This window comes from Lynx canadensis, chromosome X, assembly GCF_007474595.2.
Source record: "Lynx canadensis isolate LIC74 chromosome X, mLynCan4.pri.v2, whole genome shotgun sequence".
Taxonomy (NCBI): Eukaryota; Metazoa; Chordata; class Mammalia; order Carnivora; family Felidae; genus Lynx; species Lynx canadensis.
Window position 1 is genome coordinate 41,973,617 of NC_044321.2, and position 20,785 is coordinate 41,994,401.

At 51.8% G+C, this 20,785-nt stretch overlaps 3 protein-coding genes across 8 annotated transcripts; 1 reads left to right on the forward strand and 2 right to left on the reverse strand.

Annotated features, from left to right (window-relative positions):
• Positions 1-2,807: 2,807 nt before the first annotated feature.
• On the reverse strand, positions 2,808-7,340 carry TIMM17B (translocase of inner mitochondrial membrane 17B). The gene is made up of 6 exons (XM_030305134.2): positions 7,240-7,340; positions 6,277-6,376; positions 4,799-4,862; positions 3,875-4,003; positions 3,678-3,788; positions 2,808-3,581 (listed from the first exon to the last, which is right to left on the reverse strand). Exons 1-6 carry the CDS (start codon positions 7,263-7,265, stop codon positions 3,493-3,495), a joined length of 519 nt encoding a protein of 172 aa, XP_030160994.1. The 5' UTR covers positions 7,266-7,340; the 3' UTR covers positions 2,808-3,492.
• A 152-nt stretch (positions 7,341-7,492) lies between these two features.
• PQBP1 (polyglutamine binding protein 1) lies at positions 7,493-11,505 on the forward strand. Of its 3 annotated transcripts, none has more exons than XM_030305132.1 (7): positions 7,493-7,598; positions 8,045-8,129; positions 9,856-9,967; positions 10,228-10,340; positions 10,521-10,805; positions 11,035-11,098; positions 11,281-11,499. In XM_030305132.1, the coding sequence occupies exons 2-7, from the start codon at positions 8,063-8,065 to the stop codon at positions 11,435-11,437; spliced, it is 798 nt and encodes a 265-aa protein (XP_030160992.1). In that variant the 5' UTR covers positions 7,493-7,598; positions 8,045-8,062; the 3' UTR covers positions 11,438-11,499. The 3 variants fall into 3 exon arrangements, with proteins under 3 accessions (XP_030160992.1, XP_030160993.1, XP_030160991.1); XM_030305133.1 differs by lacking the exon at positions 7,493-7,598 and adding an exon at positions 7,694-7,824; XM_030305131.1 differs by lacking the exons at positions 7,493-7,598; positions 8,045-8,129 and having other exon boundaries at positions 9,342-9,967; positions 11,281-11,505.
• Positions 11,506-11,560: 55 nt separating this feature from the next.
• SLC35A2 (solute carrier family 35 member A2) lies at positions 11,561-20,644 on the reverse strand. Of its 4 annotated transcripts, none has more exons than XM_030305126.2 (5): positions 19,820-20,597; positions 18,091-18,273; positions 14,807-14,958; positions 13,204-13,946; positions 11,561-11,858 (listed from the first exon to the last, which is right to left on the reverse strand). In XM_030305126.2, the coding sequence occupies exons 1-5, from the start codon at positions 19,908-19,910 to the stop codon at positions 11,831-11,833; spliced, it is 1,197 nt and encodes a 398-aa protein (XP_030160986.1). In that variant the 5' UTR covers positions 19,911-20,597; the 3' UTR covers positions 11,561-11,830. The 4 variants fall into 4 exon arrangements, with proteins under 4 accessions (XP_030160986.1, XP_030160987.1, XP_030160990.1 ...); XM_030305127.1 differs by lacking the exon at positions 19,820-20,597 and adding an exon at positions 20,604-20,644 and having other exon boundaries at positions 11,585-11,858; XM_030305130.1 differs by having other exon boundaries at positions 11,585-11,858; positions 13,204-13,356.
• Between the last annotated feature and the right edge of the window lie 141 nt (positions 20,645-20,785).

The window sequence follows — 20,785 nt, forward strand, 5'->3', positions numbered from 1 at the left end:
TTTCTCTCACTGCTTTGTTTTGTTCTCTCTCTGCCCATTTTCAACCCCTGTCCCCTGCACTGACTCTCCTAATCTTTATGTCTATCTCCCCACTTACACTCTTTTCCCATCATTTTCACTTGTCATACTGTTTTTTCTTTCTTGATATCTCTCTCTGTATCTGTCTCTCTTTTGATGTCTCTGTAAATTCTGCCTTCTCTTTGTCTCACTACCTTTCTCTGTGTCTGTCCTTTTCTATTTTCTTTGGGTCTAATTTCCCCATGTCTGTCTCCCCATCCTCTCAGGGTCTCTGCCTTAGACAGTGATTCCTTACCCCACTGTCATGGCTGGACCTCCTCGTACTTCCCTGATTCTGTCCATCTTTCTAACCCTTCCTGTCCACCAAATATTTCCCCCCACCGCCTGCCCCATGCACATCAGTGGGTGGCAAAACCAGGGGTCACAGGGAGTGTGGGAGCCACCAGCCAGGGATGGTGGCAGAGAAATGGGGGAGGAGGGCTGAGAGGCAGCTGAAAGCATATGGAGGGTGACTTGGGGCTAAGGGGGTAGGCGTGGGGGGATCAGGATAAGAAGATAGGAAGGAAGAACTTGAGGCATGAAATCCTCATTGGAAGCAGATGGGATTAGAGATGAGAGTGAGAGACAGCCAGAGGGAGGAAGGGGTACCTTTCTGCTTCTCCGAGGCCCCTCAGCCAGAGGGTTATGGGAGGGGGACCTGATAGCCCTTCAGCGCAGCTCACAACTACAACGGCTGCCTCACCTTTCCTGCGGTTCCCTCCATCTAGTGCTGACGGTCTTCCCACATCCCTACCTGCATTTCTGACCCTCACATGGCATCTTACAGTTTGTCTCTGCCTTTTCTCCTCTTTTCCCATATCTTCTGTATGTCCCTCTCTGCCTCCATCTTTTTCTACCTCTCCATTGGTGTCTCTGTCTCCCTACGTGTATGTCTCTAGGCTTCTATTTCTCTCTGTTCATCTCTCCATCTGTTTGTCTGCCTCTCACCTTCTCCACCTATTGCCTTTTCTTGGTCTCTGTAGTCCCTCCTGATGGAAACCGCCCAGGATCTGAACCCGTATTCCCTTCTCTGGGAAAGAGAAACTGTCTGTGGGCCCAGACCCGACCTGGCCGCTGCCCCGTGGCCGGCTCCAGCTCCGGAGACCTGGGTGACTCTGGGGGCCCCAGGACCAGCTAGGAGTCCAGGGGCTCCGCGGACGCCAGGCCCCCATAGAGGCCTGATACCGCCCAGAGCCACTCTCACCCAAAGCCCTGAGCCTCGGTTGCTAAGCCCAGTCCTCCGCTACGAAAGACAGCACTGGCCTGGCCCCCGCAGCCAGCGGCCCGAGGAGCCAGAGCAGAAAGGCCTGAAGGTCGCCACAAACTGTGCTGAGGTCCCGCAAATCCGGCTGCCTTCCAGGTCCAGAGACAGTGAACAGAGTCCCGGGGTTGGGAGAGGAGGGCAGAGCGCCTGGGAGTTTGGAAGAACCTGAAGGGGAGGGATCTTAAGGAGGAGGGGTGGGGCCTCAAGGTGGGAAGAGGTTCGGTCTAGAGGTTGAAAAACCTGCAGGTGTAAGGTGCCTATAGCAGCGGAACCCACTTGGAGGGAACCAAGGAGATACAGTAGGGACGGGGCCTCAGAGGAGCCAGAGCTGACACATAAGGCAGGTAGGTCCTGCACGAGCCTTAGAGGACAGGGATGAAAGATAAGGAGCCAGGGCCTGGAGGAACAGGTCTGTGGATACCACGGCCACATGAGTGGGGTGGACGGGAAAGGCTAGGAGATGTTAGTGGGGCAGTGTTTGATAGGGGCTAGATGGGGTCTGGTAATACGAGGCAGGGGGGTGGCACCTGGTGGTGAAGGAAGAAGGGTCTTGCATGGAAGTGGCAAGACCAAAGAGGCCCAGAAAGGACCACAGCCTGGGATACCCTGGGCCTGATGGGCACCTGGGCCGTAAAGGTTGTGTGTGCCACTGCTGCTGCTATGCCTGCTCGTGGAGCTTTGAGTTTGAGGCCAGGGCCCTGCGAGGGCTGTGTGCATAGTGCTGGTGGTCCACCCTCACCTTGCTTCCCGGGAGGTCTTCAGCCTGGTGGCTGCAAAATGTCTGCCACTGAGGCACTCAAGCAGGCAGTGTTGCAGTTCTGCTACCATTGAGGCCTTGAAGCCACTGGGAGGTCAGGGACTCTGTACTTTCGCCCCAAGGAAGCAATTTTGGATAAGAACATAACCTCTTTTTAATGGCTTGCACAGAAAAGACCGTTCTTAGGTCTCCCATGAGGCCATTGGTACCCCAGTGCTGACGATATCTGTCTCGTATGTAGGGGTCTGCATGGAAGAAACAGTGTTTGGGGCTAAAGCCCATCCAGAAAAATCTCTTTCCCATAACCACCCCCCACCCCAATATGAAAACTTTCTGGTTATTTTATGGTTGCCCTTAAAAAAATTACAGGGGCACTGGGTGGCTCAGTCGGATAAGTTTCCGACTTTGGCCCAGGTCATGATCTCACAGTTCGTGAGCTGGAGCCCCACATCAGGCTCTGTGCTGACAGCTCAGAGCCTGGAGCCTGCTTCAGATTCTGTGTCTCCTCCTCTCTCTGTTCCTCCCCCACTCACGCTCTCTCTCTCTCAAAAATAAACATTAAAAAAATTACAACACAGACCATCATGGAGCACAAGTATCTCTGTGATACAGAAGAGACTGACACAGGGCATCTTCCTCAAGAAAGCTGGGTCTCTCGGACACCTACTTCCATCCCAGGTTCACAGGCCACACAGAGGGAGACTACCTTCATAAATGGGTTGACTGGTATCCAGAAAGCCAGAATTTATTGTGAGGCCAGATTTTCCAGCCTTGGCAATGGGGGCATGGGAAGGAGGGGCCAGGGTATTGGTGTGCATGTGAGGGTAAGGGGTACAAGATGCAGTACTATACCCCGCCCCCCAGCAATCCTTCTGTTCACTCACTTCTTTCCCAAGCCTATTGCCCTGTTTGCTTATGATTCATCACCGGGCCCCCACATACCCTTATTCATGTACCTATTCATATCTTGATTCATTCCCCCTCCTGCTCATTCATCCCACAAATATTTAGTAGAGCGCCACTCTCTGTGGGATTCCAAATCCTACAGCTTCTGAGTCCCTGAAGAGGGCTCTGTCCCTTGTCCTTAAGGAGGGGCTCCCATGGGTGACCCAAGGAATACATACACAGGCATTTCAAAACTGGCTTTAAATACTCATCAGGGCGCCACGAAAAGGGGATGGGGTGAGAACTTGTTACATGTGAGTATGGGGTTGGGGTACCCTGAGAGAGAAGGGGACCCATCCGTCAGGGCAGCTGGGGTGCCCCACCCCCACCCTGGGACAAGGAAGCAGAGTAGAAGCCCTCTCTGGAGGGTCCCAGGGCCAACTGGGAGCCAGCCCTCCCTTCGAGGTAGATCATCTGGGAGGGAACGGAGGAGGGGCTCCCATGGTGGTGATGAGAGGCAGTCACTTCCTCAGTGGTACTGCTGATAGCTGGGATAGCCTGGGGCTGGGGTACCCTCCTTAGGGGGCAGCTGGCTGGGGTCCTCCAGGAACGGGGGTGCTGGAGAGGATAGAATCAGGTAAGAGTGAGAAGCAGTGCACAGGCAGAGCAGAGCATTCTGCCCCTCTCCCTGATCAGCATGCGCCAGGTACTCACCATTGCGGAACTGCTGGGCAGTGTAGCGAGTGAGGAGGATGCCAACACCCTCTATGAGGGCCAGCAGGATGCCCCCCATCATTGCTGAGCCCACCATGGCCAATGGGCCACCTGGGAGAGTGAAGAGGCAGGGAGAAAAAGGTGAGGGCAGGCGGAACAGGGCGGAAGGGGCTGGGGCCGGGGGCCGGGACACTCACTGCGGGCAGCCAGCACAGCCCCAGTCAGTGCTCCACTGGTGATGGAGTTCCAGGGATCTTCCTTGCCCCGCAGCCGCACCAGGCCACAGTCGATGGTGGAGAACAGGCCCCCCCACACGGCAAAGCTACCTGCAGGGAGACCAAGGCCTGATTAATGTTCCTGAGGAATCCCAAGAATCCACAGCACAGGGTCTGGGGACCTCCAAGGCCTGAATGCTCTGGCAATGAAAGGGGAGAAAAACCCAAACACAAAGGCAGATGAGTAAACTCCTACAGGATATTCCCCCTCTGCCATCATGACTGCTCCTTCTTCAAGTGACCCCTAATCGTCAGCAACATTCCCTTTACATTTGTAGGGGTCTAAAGTGTTTGGAAGCAAATTTTTCTTCTCTATGACTTTTAAGAGAACCACTTTGATCTTCCTAACCATCACACAGAGTTGGGAATTCTGATCTTGGTTTAAGGGAGAAGAAAACAGGTTAGGAAAGCCAGTTAATATGATAGTTAAAGGCCTTACTATGTGCCAGGACCTGTTCTAGGCACAGCACGTTATTTGACTTCTGAAGTCTTAAATTCGTTCATATTATCCAAGTGCTTAGCAGAGCAACCGGCACTCAGCAAGTACTACGTAAACTACAGAAATTATGAAACAACTTAGGTGGTTATTGCTATCATCATCCCCATGTTACAGATGAGGTTTGGAGAGGTTAAGCCATGAGCCCAAAGTCATACATCAGGGAAAATCCAGGGACTGGATTTAAACTCCAGAATTCACATTCTCACCCCCTCCAAAACATCACTGACCCAGAAATCCCCAGGTAGAGTTGGGGCTGGAATCTGTAGTCCAAATTTGCAGTCTAGACCCAAAGGAGCAACCACCCCCAACTTGGCATCACATCTCTTATGTCTCTCCAAGCCTCTCACCTCCAATCTGGGGGGCTCGGATCCTCACAGCGTTGACACTACCTCTCAATCGGTGCCGTATTCCCTGGGAAAAGTGAGGAGTTGGGGAGTCAGAATAGGGATGAGGTCCCTGGCACACAGGGTTTCTAGCTTTTAAGAGAGGGAGAGTGATGGATTAGGAGTATCAGGAGTAGAGATGTGGAGAAGTGGCCAAGAACTAGGAGCCTGGGGAGCACTCTAATATGGGTGTCCTCAGACCAGCGCTGGGAAGTTCTCATTTGTTCAATGATTACTAGCACCTGTGTGCCAGGCACCATGCTGTATGCAGGGATAGTGAATGAGACAGACCTTAGCCCCTGCCCCCTCAGAACTCACGTTATAGTGGGAGACAGATCCCTAGCAGAGGTACAGATAAACAAGATGCTTTAGACAGCAATACATACTCTAGAGGAAAGAGGATCAAGAAATATGATAGGGGTGCCTGGGTGGCTCAGTTGGTTGAGCACCCAACTTCAGTTCAGGTCATGATTTCATGGTTTGTGTGTTCGAGCCCCGCGTCAGGCTCTGTGCTGACAGCTCGGAGCCTGGAGCCTGGAGCCTGCTTCAGACTCTGACTCCCTCTTTCTCTGCCCCTCCCCAGCTTGCACTCTGTCTCTCTCTCTCAAAAATAAATAAAACATTAAAATTTTTTTAAAAAAAGGAGATATGATGACAACTGAGGGGTTAGGAAAGGACTCCAAAGGAGGGGGCATTTGTGCTGAGGTTTTGAGGATGAGAACAGGAAACTTGGGCAAGGATCCAGGAAAGAGTCCCAGGAGTTGAGGGGAGGGATAGGACTAGATATGTAAATTGCAGGGACCTAGGCAAATGGATGGCCTTTAAAGCCATGAAATTTGAGAAGATCTTGGGAGAGGGTGGTCAGAGAACGAGAGAGAACTGATTAGGTTAAATTAAAAGCATTTTCAGGGTGCCTGGCTGGCTTGGTCAGTAGAGCACGCAGTGCTCGATCTGAGGGTGGGTCATGAGTTCGAGCCCCATGCTGGGCATTAAGCCTACTTAAAATAAATGAATGAATGAATGAATGAATGAATGAATAAATAAATAAAAGCATTTTCTTAACTTTAAGGCTGTCCTTCTCCTGCCAGTTAAACTCCTGTCACCTCCCCGTACAGGTTTCTGACCCAGAATCCGCCTCTGGGTAAAATCTTTCTGGCTTTGCACAGTTAGGATTTGGTAATGATCGTTTTGACAGTGCAGCATTTCTACAGAGGAGCTCCAGTTGGGTTGGGGGGAGAAGGGGTGGTGTTGAGGGATATGGGGGCCCTGTCTGCAGTTCTCCCCAAATCACATATCCTGGAGCCAGGCAGGGCACACAGTAGGTGAGCAGGCACCATAACGAGTAAGTGCATACGACTGGCAGCTCCAAGCAGTTTTCAGAGCAATATCGCGTGTGGGCAGGGAAGGACCCCCTGCACCACCCACGTAAGGCCACAACTCACGACAGGGGCGTTGCGGAAGCCCTTGATGGCCTGGAAAACTCCGCCGCCGATGACGCCCATAGTGAAGGCTCCACCGCAATCGTCCACAATTCGCCATGGGCTGCAAGCCAGAAGGGGAAGATGGGGTTAAGTGAGCCCCTCGACCCCCGCCAGGTCACATGGACTCTTTCCAACTGGGAGAAACCAAGTCACCCGAATGAGAAGCAGCACTTCAGATAATGAGATTATTTTCCCCCTCATTTATGCAAGAAATGGTGCAAAAGGGGAAAAGTATTAGTCTTTGCCCTGTCCGCACCTCCCCCTATAGCCAACTAAGGAATCTGCCAACTGCTTTACTACCATCAAAAGATTAAATGAACTCATACAAGCAGAGTGGGCGCGTGTAAATCAGCGTTACGTGTTAATTTGCTAATGTTATTAAAGCGGGAAATGGTCTCACCCCCGTCTCCGACAATGAGCACGTCCAACCAAACCCCGCCTCCTTCCCTCCTTTTTTTAACCTGCTGCAGCTGGTAAAAACCAAGAGCGGACCGTGGGGAGGATCCAGCTTGTCCACAATAGGCTCACCCAGGCCCCGCCCCCAACAACTCAAGAGACAGGGGAAAAGCCACGCGTGGCAACCCTGGGGATTTCCGCTCGACACCGCGCCACCCCTCGGCCGGAATGGACTCGGCCCGCGTGTCTCTTTTAGTTAACAAAGAGGGACTGGGGAGATACGGAGTCGAGGGAAACGTGGAGTGGTTGGTCCTGCACGGCATCTTCTCCAGGCACATGCCTGTGGCTCCTCTTAACGGAGCCCGCGTGGGAGGAACGAAACTGGGGGAGCGGAAGGATACCACAAATGTCTCAGAGTCTCCCGAGTCTGGGATGTGGCGCGGTGGGGCCAGCACCTCTCCCGCCCGCCTCCCCCAGCTGGCCGTGGCGCCGCGGCAACAGTCCCGAGGCCTGTGCCCATCGCCGTACCAAGGCTCCCGAGCGTACTCCTCCATGGCGCCGGCGTCCGGCCGCGCAGTCTGACTAACACCTGGCCCGGCCACGCCCCCACTGTAAACGCACACAGGCGCCCGAGCTTGCCACCTATTCCAAGACAGCGATTGGGTCGCTTTGCCGCTCGTCACGACAGGGTCGCACTGTCATTGGCCACCCAGGTTTGCGTCATCTGCACTGCAGGCCGAGCGTCGTCCAGTTACTTCAAGGCTCGGGGAGAGACGAGCTCGTTCTGTGCTTTGGGAGAAGGCAGTCGTATGGCCCTGGCGGTCTTAGTGGCGACAAGAGAGAGGCGGCCGGTCTGACAGCCTTCCGCTACTCGCGTGATTGTATTGGTAATGTCGGGGTGGGCGTATTTTTTGGAGCTGGAGGAAGTGCTGCGCTTTGCTCCCCCATCCCCAGCGCTTTGGTTCCTCCTACCCAGCAGTCTTTGGGGGAAGTTGGGTGAGCCCATTTCTAGGGCGCGGGTGAACCGAGCTTGGCCCCTTCGGCGGTGGGCGGAGCCTGGGCCCGGGAGAGCTATACTGGGTCCTGGAACACCCAGCCTGGAGGGAAGGGTTGGTGAGTTTTGGTGGCATTGCAACCTATCTTCCATCTTTTAGCACGTAGATTCCGTCCACCCAGCTATTGGTGCAGGTGGGCGTGAGCACATGCCGGGAGGAGGCGCTTGGTTTTAGGATTTGGATTTGAATCCTCATTTGAGCTGTTTTTTGGGTTTGTTGTTGTTTTTTTTTTTTTTTTTTTTTTTTTTTTTTTTTGCCTGCATGTCCGTCCATCCTAGGTCCGTCTGCTATCCGCTATGCCGCTGCCTGTTGCACTGCAGACCCGACTGGCCAAGAGAGGCATCCTTAAACATCTGGAGCCTGGTGAGCGAACTAAGAGCAGATGGGCCTACCATGTGCCAGGCTTGACAGGCACTTTGTTGTTGATACTTCCACTTGATACCTAGCATGGGCCTACCGCGAACCAATCAGTAGGGTGGCAGGCATTTCACTGATAACAATATGGGTTCCTGGTGTCCATTCCTATTTCATCCGTAATACTGGCACCTAATGGCACGTGCAGTCCATCAAAAAATCCGTGGAAGTGATTACAAAGTATGTAACGCTAAGGGCAGCTGACAAGCGTAATAGGATAATAAGATACTGATACTTTGTTCTTTATCTTACTGGTCGATACCATTATCTCAGACCTATTGTGGCGCTAGTAGTGATCTATACCTTATTGGTTACCATATCAGTAGCTGACCTGTATTTGGGGCCTAAGTGTTTGGTATACACATTATGGTTAACAGTATAAAATAATGATAGGAACTATCATTTACACGCTTACTCTGCTGCTGCTAATGTTTACACCTCATTGTCAATAATAGTAAAAGTTGACATTTGTTTTGGGCTGCAGTGTGCTAGGCACTGGAAAGTACATCTTATTTTCATCTTACTGATAAATGACATCTGTCACCAGCGAATGTGTGCCAGGCATAGATCTTGTGGTTAACAATACTGATAATGATCATTGATCATCTATTTTAAGCCTATTGAGTACCAAGTCTTGTGCTGATGGTATGTATATCTTACTAATAATACTGATGCTTACAGCTGACATCTTTGGGCCTATTGTGTGACAGGCAGTATGCTGTTGCTGACATATACGTTTCATCGTTAGTTATATCCACAGCTGAAATGTGTGGTAGGCCTACTGAGGGTCACATACTGAGGTGACAACCTACACCTTTTTTTATTTTACTGATAGTGACAACTGTTGCAGGCCCACTGTGTGTCAGGCCTAGGAACTGAATGGATTCAGAGCAGTGTTTGGACAGATCCCTTGCTATCCAGACCTGCTACTCAATATACAGAGTCCGAGGGGCGCCTGGGTGGCTTTGTTGGTTGGGTGTCTGACTTCAGCTCAGGTCATGATCTCATGGCCTGTGAGTTCGAGCCCTGCGTCAGGCTCTGTGCTGACACCTCAGAACCTGGAGCCTGCTTCAGATTCTGTGTCTCCCTCTCTCTCTGCCCTTCCCCTGCTCATGCGCTCTCGCTTTTTCTCTCTCTCTCTCTCTCAAGAATAAACACTAAAAACATTTTTAAAAAAGGATTTAAAAAATACACACACACACACACACACACACACACACACACACACACACAGGGTCCGAAACTCTGTATTTGCCAAGCTTGGGAGCTGAATAGATTTGGACTATTTTCAGCTAAACCCCTTACTTTGCAAGCTCATTTTACCCAAATAGATTTGGATAGCATGGTGTCACATGCTTCCTGAACTCAGGAACTGGAGGATACATTTGTTTTGATGAATCCCTATCTAAACTCTGAAACCAGATAGGCTTGGGTGACAGTATCAAATTTCAAATCTTATCTGAAGCCAGAAACAAAGGATTTAGGTAAACTTTTTTGCAAATCTTCAGATTTGGAATGTGAGTGACATCTCCCACAGCAGGTGAGATGCAGAACACACACGTGTGTGCACACACACACATGGTCCATGTGAATCTGAGTGTCTCACCAGGCTCTGACTGTAGGATGAGAATCCCTCTGGCCCTTACTGCTTTTCTCAACCTCGCTGTCCTGCCAGAACCAGAGGAAGAGATCATTGCTGAGGACTACGATGATGATCCTGTGGATTATGAGGCCACCCGCTTGGAGGGTCTGCCACCAAGTTGGTACAAGGTGTTTGACCCTTCCTGGTGAGCCTGGGGGACTCGTGGGGGGGGGTGCTGACTTCTGACTTCACCCTTCCTGTGCTGTCCCTGGCCTTGGGGTAAATGGGGAACACAGGGAAGAGGTTTGGGGGTCCTCCCTCCGGGGTCCTGACATGGGGCAGGTCTAGGCAGAGATCGGGGAAGACAAGAGTTGAGGCTACAAGGAGAGGACATCTGTGCTCACTCCTTCCCTCCCTCTTTCCCTCCCCTCCTTCTCTCCTTCCTTCCCTCCCACTGCCCTGTAGTGGGCTCCCTTACTACTGGAACGTGGACACAGACCTCGTGTCCTGGCTCTCCCCACATGACCCCAACTCGGTCGTTACCAAATCTGCCAAGAAGCTCAGGAGCACTAATGCAGGTGAGTTGATAGATCCAAGGGTGCCTCACATGCTTCTGCAGCTCTCACAGAGGGGTCAGGTAAATGATTGTGGATCAAGAAGGGGCAGGTGAGGCAGGCAGGCCCAACCCCCAGCAGGGGAGGTTGTTGAAGGCAGAGGCTGCTGGGTCCCGAGTCATTTCAAGGATTTTGTGTCCCCAGACACTGAGGAGAAGTTGGATCGGGGCCACGAAAAACCAGAGCGGGGCCACGAAAAACCAGAGCGGGGCCACGAAAAACCAGAGCGGGGCCACGAAAAACCAGAGCGGGGCCACGAGAAGTCTGACAGAGATCGAGAGCGTGGTTATGACAAGGTGGAAAGAGAGAGAGAGCGTGACAGGGATCGGGATCGTGACCGCGGGTATGACAAAGTAGACCGGGAAGAGAGCAAAGAACGGCGCCATCATCGCCGAGAGGAGCTGGCTCCCTACCCCAAGAGCAAGAAAGGTAAGCAGAGCAGCAGGACCAGGAGTCGGGGAAGGCAAGTGAGGCACCACAGGTGAGCCGCGTAAAGGAAGTCCTCACTTTGCTCATGCGACTGCCTGAACCTGGGTCCTGCACCAAGGTGCTGCCATGGCAGCCATATGCTCCATTCCTTCCTGGGATGAGGGAGCTTGGTGATCAGATGCTCCTTCTGCCTCCACTGAAGATCTCACTCTTTCACCTATTTCCACAGTGGCGAGCCGGAAGGATGAAGAGTTAGACCCCATGGACCCCAGCTCATACTCAGATGCACCTCGGTAAGTGACAACGCCTCATGAGCCCTTCCTTCTCTTTCCTCGTGACTTACTTGTGTCGATGACCATTCCTTTTCTCCTGTCTCCTTTCCCCATTTGTCAGTTGTTGGGAGTTGGGGAGAGTGCCTACCACAACCCACATTCCCAACCGCTGACCCATATTCCCTAACCCTTGTCACCCCCAGGGGCACGTGGTCAACAGGACTCCCCAAGCGGAATGAGGCCAAGACGGGTGCAGACACGACAGCAGCTGGGCCCCTCTTCCAGCAGCGCCCCTACCCGTCACCAGGGGCTGTGCTCCGGGCCAATGCTGAGGCCTCCCGAACCAAGCAGCAGGACTGAGCCTCCCCGCCACCCTACCACCCCCCGGGGATTTTTAATAAAGGCTTTTCAATGGATTGTGACCATGAGACCTGAGTGCTTCCTTCCCATGCACTTTTGAGGCTTCCCAACCCAAACTGGCAAGATGCAAAACATTTTATTTGTAAAAACTCACCTAAGAAAGTGCGGGAGTGGCAGGGATAGGGGGGTGGGGATGGGGCCGGAGGCAGGGGTGGGTTCCTTCCGTGCCCTCATTACCAGAGTTTGGCCGTGTTAGCCTTGCGTGGGGGTGGGGGGTGGGGCCATGGAGGGTTCAGTGTCTACCTCCCCCCACCACTAATACTGATCAGAGTTTGGTCCTGGCTGGGCCAGGGCAAGAAGGGAGAACGAGGCCAGCGTCTTCAATCCCAGCAGCTACGAACCCTTCACCTTGGTGAGCAACCTGTGGTGGGAACGGGGAGGAAAGAAAAACACAGAGAGCTGGGGTGGGCTGGCAGGCGGGTGTCCTGAGCAAGCGAGGGTGACAGTTGTGAGGCTGGTAGTTCCTGGGGTTAGTAATAGAGCCCCCGCAGAGTCCCCTGGGTCAGAAAGCTACACGTGGACTAAATAAATACAACATCTTTATTTGGCATCGGGTATCCTGACATTTGTTCATTACAGTTTCTTAGAAAACAACCAAAAAATCAGAACAAATTAATCAAAAATAAAGATCCAATGACCCTATTTACACATAGCAAAGACAGCCCAGGCATCTCCCACGCGTGCATGTGTGCACGCAAATGCACACACGCACGTGCACACACATCCTGGGAGACAGTTAAGGGGTTAATAAGCTTTGAGGAGTGCAGGGGCAGGTTCCACATTCCAGCCATTTTTAAGACACCCTTGGCCCTGTTAAAAAGTAAGGGTGCCTCATACAGCCAGTGCGTATCAAGAGTGTGGTTGGCAGCTTAATTTTCCCTCTCAGAACGTCTCAGAAAATAACCCTGCGTCCAGCAACTGACAGTGTCTTAGGTTCAGTGAGATTCAATCACCCCAGTGACCTCGCCTGCCTGCTTTTCCCACACCCTGGATCATTAATTACCCAATTACACCACAAATTCCCAAACCTGTAAAAAACCGATGGCCCCCTGATGCACCCTCCCCTGGACCAGGCAAAAAATCTCAGCTCCTACCCCTTCCTCCCCGGGGTGCTCACAACAGGCCCATTTTTCAAGGGTTTCCTGTCAGGAAAGCTGCCCCAAGGCCACACACAAAAAAAGACTGAGTGGCTAACACCAGGCTAACACCATCCACCGTGGTTGTGAGGGAGGCAAGAAGGCCTCAAGCCATGGGAAGCTGAGCCCCACAGATCAGCATCTGTCACTAAAGAGCTGTAGAATTTTTGTCCAATTTGTCCTTACAAAGGTGGAGGGATTGCTGGGAGGGACTCTCCCAGTCATGGAAGACAGGACGCCTCTGGCTAAGGGCAGGCAGACAAAAAAAGGCCTTGAATGACAATACTGCCAACCTGGTCCCCAAGGGGTTAACTTGGGGCAGAGGAGGCAGCTCTTAAGAACCCCCTCCAGGGGAGGGGGAGGTCAGTCTACAAGGAAGGGTTCATGTGATACCCTGCCCAGTTCCACGCCCCTCCAGAAGTCTCCATGACCCGGGAGAAAAGACTCGTCCAACCCCAGAGGAGCCAGGCCCAGTGGCGACTCAGGTCCTGCAGATGCCCAACACCCTCCACCCAGTCCCCCTCCCTGTCTCCCCCCACCACCACCAGCCCTCACTTCACCAGCACTGACTTTGGCAGAAAGGGCTCCGTGCTGAGGTCTCCACGATGGGAAGACAGCTTCGGTGGCGGCGGCTGCCCTGGAGGCTGCTGGTGAGTGCAGGGCCCGGAGGTGGAAGTGGAGGCAGAGGTGGAAGCTATGGCTTTGGCTGCACCTCGGGGAAGGCTGTAGAGGTAGACGGCACCGATGACCAGCCCAGCGCCAAGGGCAAACAACGGGTCCACATGGAAGCCAAAAAGGCGGATGGAGGCAACAGTGGACAGCAAGATGGACAGGGAGGTGGCAAAGCCCTTGAGGATGTTGTCAGCGTACTTGACGACAACAGCCACCAGCAGCCCGCCAAAGGCCTGGTTGAGCACCACGCCCCAGACAGCAGGTGTGTACCCGAAAAAGAAGCCACGGCGGGCCACGGCAGTGCCCTCAGCCCACCAGAGCCCCACCAGGCCCAGGGCTGTGCCGAAGAGGCCCAGCTGCAGGTTGCGCAGCCACACCGAGCCTGAGCTGCCCTTGAGGATCTTCTCGAAGTAGACACCTGCGAATCCCGAGGACAGACACGAGGCCACCACAGCTGCTAGGCCCGCCCCAGGGTTCTGATCCAGCGGCCGAGGGCCCCCACCACCGGCTTGCTGTGCCTGGACGATGGCGACGCCAGTGAAGAGGAGCAGCAGGGAGGCCCACTGTAGCCGGGAAAGGCTGCGGTTCAGCATGAGCACGGAGAACAGTGCTGTGGTCAGGATCTTCAGCTGGTACGTCACCTGCGAGCGGTATGTGGAAGGCACTAAGGGGTGTTCCCAACCCCCGACACGTGCACAATGGAGGGACGGGGTGGGACAGACAACAATAAAAATATCCAGCCACTGGCCACTGACTGGCATGCAGCATGACATGCCTCCCAGAAAGTCCACAGCTGTGGAAGTCCCGGGCCACACCCAGGTCGACATCCCAACCCCATTTTCTGGCTGTGTGATGAGGAACAAAGCACTTGCCCTGTCTTGGTCCAGACATGATCTATAAAACACAGCTGTTGTATGTGAACCACTTCCCACGGTAGGTAAAGAATGGGCAACAGGCTCTTTGATGAGGGCGTTCGTGATAAATATGTGCTGAAACAAACAAATCCACCACAATGACATCAGCAAACGTTTTGTGTGCCAGTGTGGGTCTAAGTACTTTGCATGAATCCATTCACTTAATGCTCATGTATGAAGTGGGCACTATCGTAACGTCCAACAGAAAGAGGAGAAAACTAATTAAGGCACAGAGAGGTTAAGTGATTTGCCCAAGATCACACAGCTGGAAAGTAGCAGAGCTGGCATTTGAACCCAGGCAGCCTGGCCCCAGAATCCAGGCTCTTCAACCATTTTCCAAGGCCGAAAGCTCACCTATTGCCAACCAAGGGCACTTCCTGGGCATCATTTCTTTTAGCTGTCCCAGCCTCCTGGCGAGGCGGCATTCCCATTCTCAGTTCTCACAGATGAAGAAACCATGGTTGAGGGAGAGCCAAGGCCATTTCAAAGGTGACTCGGCTCCTGCTCTCTGCAGCCCTCCCTTGCCAGCAGCACACATCCCCCACCCTGGCCAGTCCCTCCGAGGCCATGCTGGGCATGGGGCTCACCTGGAAAGTGGCAGCTGGCAGGTTGGAGATGGCAACATACTGGAGGTTATTCTGCAAGGTGTAGATGAGAGACGGCACTGCAAGCTTGAGTGTGTCCACATACTGCACCAGGACAGCCTCGTGGAGGAAGAGAGCCAGGTGCTTCACGTTACCTGGGTGGGGTGAAACACAGCCCCTTTTAGCACTGACTACACCAAAGAAGAAGATCCTCTGAGGGCCAGGACTGGGCCTGGGCCTGTGTCTCCCAGCCCCCTGCTCTGACTCCCTGAGGGCCATTATGAGGTCTGTGTTATCAGTTTCCTGACAGTACAACCATGTCCCTAGCAGGTATCTCAGGTACCAGTTTGATGGACACAAAACAATCATCCTTAACACTGTTCCTGAGAATCAGAGACCGTATTCACTCAGCTTACAGCCTACCTCTGTGGCAGAGTCCCATTCAGGGCAATCACTCAGTAAATGTCTGTACAAGGAAATAATCAGCATGAACTAGCTTGTGAAGCAGAAACCTTAGGAGTATGAAAGCAAGACTGTTTACCAGAGGGGAAGTTTTAGACTCGACTTTTACACTTATCCTAGCTCCTTACTGGCTGGCGAACTGCCTGAGGGCAGGGGCCACCTCCCAGTTAGACACTTCTCTCTGTCAGCCCCACACACAATCATGTGGTTGCCCTTGCCGCAGGGAAGAGTGGAAGCTTGACTATTAAGCAGAAAGTCTGTTTGGGATCTGCTCCCACCAATACATGAGAACACCTTCCTGTGTCATAAGGCCTTTGCAAAGCTCACCCCATTTTTTTTCAGTTCATCTTTAAAAAAATAAAAGATTTTAGGGGTGCCTGGGTGGCTCAGTTGGGTGCCTTCAGCCGAAGGGTCCAACTTCGGCTCAAATCATGTTCTCATAGCTCGTGGGTTCGAGCCCTGCGTCGGGCTCTGTGCTGACAGCTCAGAGCCTGGAGCCTGCTTCGGGTTCTGTGTCTCCACCTCTCTCTGCCCCTCCCCCACTTGCAGTCTGTCTCTCTCTCAAAAATAAACATTAAAAAAATTTTTTTTAAAATACCAGCCCTATGAGGGCAAGATGCAGACTGCATTGCTAACGCATCCACCTCCACAGCTGGAGCAGGGCCTGCTGCAGTGAGCACTTGAACTGTCTCAGAGTCAATCAAAAACAGAGCAGATGGCCTGGCAGGGCATTATGTTAAGGGAAAGAAGTTAGACCAAGAAAGAGAAATACTGTATGATTTCATTTATTTGTGGAATGTAAAAAAAAAAAAAAAACAAAAAAACAGACAACAAAAACAGCCTCAGGGAACTGGTGGTTGTCAGGGCAATGGCGGGGAGGATGGGCGGAATAGGTGAAGGGGATTAAGAGGTACAAACTCCCAGCTATAAAATAAATAAGTCACGGGATGAAAAGTACAGCATAAGGAATGTATTCAATAATATTGTAACAACATTGTATGGTGACAGATGGTAACTACACTTACCACAGTGAACACCGTGTAATATACAGAATTGTTGAATCACTATGTTGTACACCTGAAACTAATAGAATATTACAGTTGCCCCTTGAGCAACCAACAGGAGGTTGGGGCACCAACCTCGCGCACAGTCAAAAATCCATGTATAGAGGGGCCTGGATGGCTGTCTGTTGGGCATACAACTTCGGCTCAGGTCATGATCTCACAGTTCCTGGGTTCGAGCTCTGTGTCTGCCTCTGTGCTGACAGCTCAGAGCCTGGGGCCTGCTTCAGATTCTGTCTCCCTTTCTCTCTGCCCCTCCCACTTGTGCTCTCTCTCTCTCTCAAAAAAAAAACATTAAATGTTTTTTTAAATTCACGTATAACTTTTGATTTCCCCCAAACTTAACTCCAATAGCCTACTGTTGACTGGAAGCCTTATCGATAACATAGTCAATTGATACGTATTTTGTATGTTAATATTATATGCTGTATTCTTACAATAAAGTAAGCTAGAAAAAAAATAATAAGGAAAATGCATTTTCAATACTGTAGTGTATTTATAAGAAAAAAAACTTGGGGCACCTAGGTGGTTCAGTCGGTTAAGCATCTGACTTCGGCTCAGGTCAAGTTCTCATGGTTCCTGAGTCCCGCCCGCATTTAGCTCTGTGCTGACAGCACGGAGCCTGCTTGGGATTCTCTCTCCCTCCTTCCGCCCCTCCCCAACTCGTGTGCTCTGTTTCTCTCTCTCAAAATAAATAAATAAACTTAATTTTAAAAATATACTGAGGGCAGAGCTAGATCATACATCTATATCCTTTACACACGCAAGGCCTTTATAGAGAAATGATTGGTAACGTTTTAAAGGAGGGCTTTAAATTAGTAGATAAATCCACCTTACAGGAAATACAGAGGATAAAAGAACATGTTAAATGATACACAGGGAGGCAGCCAGCAAAATCCAGGCCACCCAAAATCTACAAGACATACAACCTGCTCTCTTCAACAAATTAACTGCATATCAAAAAGAGCTGGAGGGGAGCCCTGAGGTTGACAGACCTAGAAGCCATCAACCAACTACAAGATACTGACCATATATAAACCTGACTGAGACAAATTCTTAAGACCTGTTAGGATATTTGAGAAACCATTATAAATGTGAACACTTGACTGGATATGTGATTATTTTATTAACTTTAAAAATTATTAATTTTCTGGTGTATGATTTTTAGATATCACAGTAATTTTTTTAATGTACAAAAATATTTATTCAGGACTGTAAGGGGGGATTTACTGCAAAATAATACTTCATGTGGGACATACTGTAGTATAATAAGGCAGGGGGTGGGTGGCAGGTGGCAGACATGTAGACTGGCAGTGAGTGGATAATCACTGATGCTGTTTAATGGTAGAGTGGTCATGGGTTGATAATTGATGAATCTGGGTGATGGGTACATGGACATTTTATTACTACCTCGGATTTGTGTATGTTTAACATTATCCATAATGCAAAGTTAAAGGGAAATAACTGAATCACTATGTAATGGTCACCTGATACCTTATGGGCACAGATGGTCTCACTCCTACAGTCCACACAGGCCAGCTCCCAGGGGATTAGGGATATAAAAGTGTGGGTGCAGCTACTCATACCTGGAGGGACAAGGCAGCTTAGCTACACATATATATTCTCCAGGCAATTTCACGGACACAGTGATACTCCCCCAGCAAACCCGAAACTCCCCCAGCAAACCCTCCATGTGGGGATGGGTACACACCCACACAGTCCCACCCGCCAACTCCAGTGCAGCACCCCCTTTCTGGTTCATACCCCTCTTTTGTGCGAAGAGCAGCAGCAGGCAGGTGAGACCTTTGAGCACTTCGGCCATGACCACAGCAGTGGTGGCAAAGAAGCGGTCCCCAGGCAGTGTGCGGGCATAACGGATGCTGAGGATGAGGGAGGCATTCTGGACCACCAGCACAGCTAGGGATATGTATTTGAGGCGCCGGTGAGCTGTGGGGAATGGAATGAGCAAGGGGGAAGAAGGGATCAGAAGCTGCTGGGGCACAGCCACACCACCACCTTCCCCCTCACTCCTTTCTCAACCAGGATCTTCCTAGCCACTTGCTACTTCCTCCCTCTGCCTCCTTCTCCTAACCCAATGAGGGTATGACTCCCATATACTTCTACTGCCTCAACAGGCAGGAAGGGCCACAAAGGGAGAAATGGGCCTCACCCTGTCCAGCCCATACTTGGAATCCTTGGTGACGTATCAGGAAATGGCTGGGGCAGGTTCTGGACACACTCTGGCCCCCTCTCCCCCTCTTCTGTATGAGAAGCAACTCACGCCCAGACAGAATACCAACTACATTCTCAACATTTGAGTGCTGACTGTCTGCCTATCACTGGGCTAAAGGATTTTATATGCATTACCTCAACAGACCTCTATATTGCTCTGATCTCTGAATGAGCTACAAGGATTCCATTCTATGGATGAGCAAACCAAAGATTTATATGAAATGATGCTTCTATTTAATGAGAGGCTGTCCTATGTAAAGAATGATACCTCAATACAGGGATCACTGTATAAGGCATGTCCACCCCCTAGTAACAGTCTTTCTCCCATCTAAAATATCATTTCATCCCCTTCAACTATGAATGGTCTCTCCAACTCCTACCTTATATGACCACCAGAGTCCACCTGACCCAGAATGGTTTCATAAACATAAGAAATAATTCCTCCACAGTCCCTAGGATTGAACCCCATATAATAAATGGTTATTGCACCAAGAATGGTCTGGTTCCCTCTAGACATAAGGAAATATTTTTCTATACTCCACATGGTCCAGTCATCCTCCAACCACTGCACCACCCCTACCTCCAGCCAAGAATCATTCCTGTTCTACTCACACTCATAACGAACTCTCCCCGCTATGAAGAAGGGCCCTGCACCCTTAGAAAGTCTTTTCTCTGCCATATAAGGAAGGACCCTCCCACTCCAACCTGCAATGAACTCTACCTCCACTAGGAAGGGCCCCCCCGCAATGGTCCTCTCCCCTTATGACAGACATACCAATCCTCAAAATGGACCCTCTTAAGTTGTGTAAGGAAGGACCCGCCCCACCCTAACTCACAATAGCCCCTATCCCTTTATAAGGAAGAAATCACCACTCTCAGAATAGCTTTTCTCTTCTATAAGGAAGAACTTCCCCACCCTCAGAATGCTCTCTCCCTTCTATAAGGACGGACCCCCCCCCCACACACACACTCAGAATGGTCTTAATGATCTTAGCCTCCACCAAAGGGAATAACCCCCCAGACTCAGAATGATTTCTGCTCTCCATATGCGGAAGGAACCCTCCATCACCTTCAGAATGGTCTCTTCCCCGCCTTCCAACACACTCACGACAGTCCGTTCCGTCCTCCATCCCCCACCCCCCAACACACATAGGTTGGTCCATATGGGATGCTCCCTCTAGCTTCAGTGAGGAACCTTCCTGACCCCCCAGCGATCTCGACTCTCGCCCCGCCGCCCCTGCTCGGTCACAACCTATCTCACCCGCACTCGCTGTCCCAGGCTCCAACGCCCCCGCGGAGACCGCCCCAGGTCCTGCCGCCGCGGTGGAACCGCCAGACCCAACCGCTGCCATGTTGGCATCTGCCTGGTCCGTCCCCTCGGCAACAGCAGGCCACTTCCGTGTCCCTCACTTCCGCTTCCGGGCCTCTTGGGTGGAGCTGGGACAAGCGAGGGGCTGGCCGGAGCCAGGGCTTTCCTCGTCCGCTCCCGAACAGTGAATCTAAGACCGCGGCCTTGGGATTTCCAGATTTAGTCGGGAACAGGCGGCTGGCTCAGCCTCTTGATGGCTCTACAGAGCCTCATTGGCTTATTCCCGTTACCAGACCCGCCCTCATCTTCATTGATCCTGCTTTCCAGATCACCCGCCCATCCTATGTCCTCGTCTCATTGGTTCAGCTGACCCTCTTCTATCTCGGCTCTTTATTGGCACCTTCTACAAGAGGATACCGCCCTTTCCGCATCAAAACTCCTGGGTCCTTTCTGGTTGGACTGAAGTTCCCCTTTCCCCCACCTCCAGCGAGGTCCCGCCTCCTGGAGAGCCCGCGGGCATCTGGGAGGAAAATGAGACGGAGGGGGCGGGGCGGGCGTGCGTCAAGTTTCATCGAGCAGATGAGAGCAGAGCGGTAGAGGCCACACAAGTGACAGGGCATAGGAGAATTGAGACTGGAGGATAAATGAGCCCCTATTGAGGGTGCGAAGGAGACCCGTAAGCCAGCAGGTGAGGCGGTGTTCAGGTTAGCTTTTGAAAGAGGGGGAGGGGGCGCACCTGGGTGGCTCAGTCAGTTAAACCAAGCGTCCCACTTCGGCTCAGGTCATGATCTCATGGCTCCTGAGTTCGGGCCCCGCGTCAGCTGGGGAGCCTAGAGCCTGCTTCAGATTGTGTCTCCCTCTCTCTCTCAAAAAAGAAAAAAAAAAAAAAAGAGGGGCAAGAGAGGGTTCAGCTGAGGT

Bases quoted from the DNA above. Each gene is read 5' to 3' on its own strand.
- TIMM17B (XM_030305134.2), bottom strand. From the start codon at position 7,265: ATGGAGGAGTACGCTCGGGAGCCTTG. The intron at 6,377-7,239 runs GTACGGCGATGG...TCTGGCTTGCAG, and splicing joins GAGTACGCTCGGGAGCCTTG to CCCATGGCGAATTGTGGACG. The intron at 3,789-3,874 runs GTGAGTGTCCCG...TCACTCTCCCAG, and splicing joins GGCTGTGCTGGCTGCCCGCA to GTGGCCCATTGGCCATGGTG.
- PQBP1 (XM_030305131.1), top strand. From the start codon at position 9,726: ATGCAGAACACACACGTGTGTGCACACACACACATGGTCCATGTGAAT. The intron at 10,341-10,520 runs GTGAGTTGATAG...TTGTGTCCCCAG, and splicing joins GCTCAGGAGCACTAATGCAG to ACACTGAGGAGAAGTTGGAT. The intron at 11,099-11,280 runs GTAAGTGACAAC...TGTCACCCCCAG, and splicing joins TCATACTCAGATGCACCTCG to GGGCACGTGGTCAACAGGAC.
- SLC35A2 (XM_030305126.2), bottom strand. From the start codon at position 19,910: ATGGCAGCGGTTGGGTCTGGCGGTTCCACCGCGGCGGCAGGACCTGGG. The intron at 13,947-14,806 runs GTGAGCCCCATG...TACCGCTCGCAG, and splicing joins TGCCAGCTGCCACTTTCCAG to GTGACGTACCAGCTGAAGAT. The intron at 11,859-13,203 runs GTCAGTGCTGGT...TTCCCACCACAG, and splicing joins ACGGAGCCCTTTCTGCCAAA to GTTGCTCACCAAGGTGAAGG.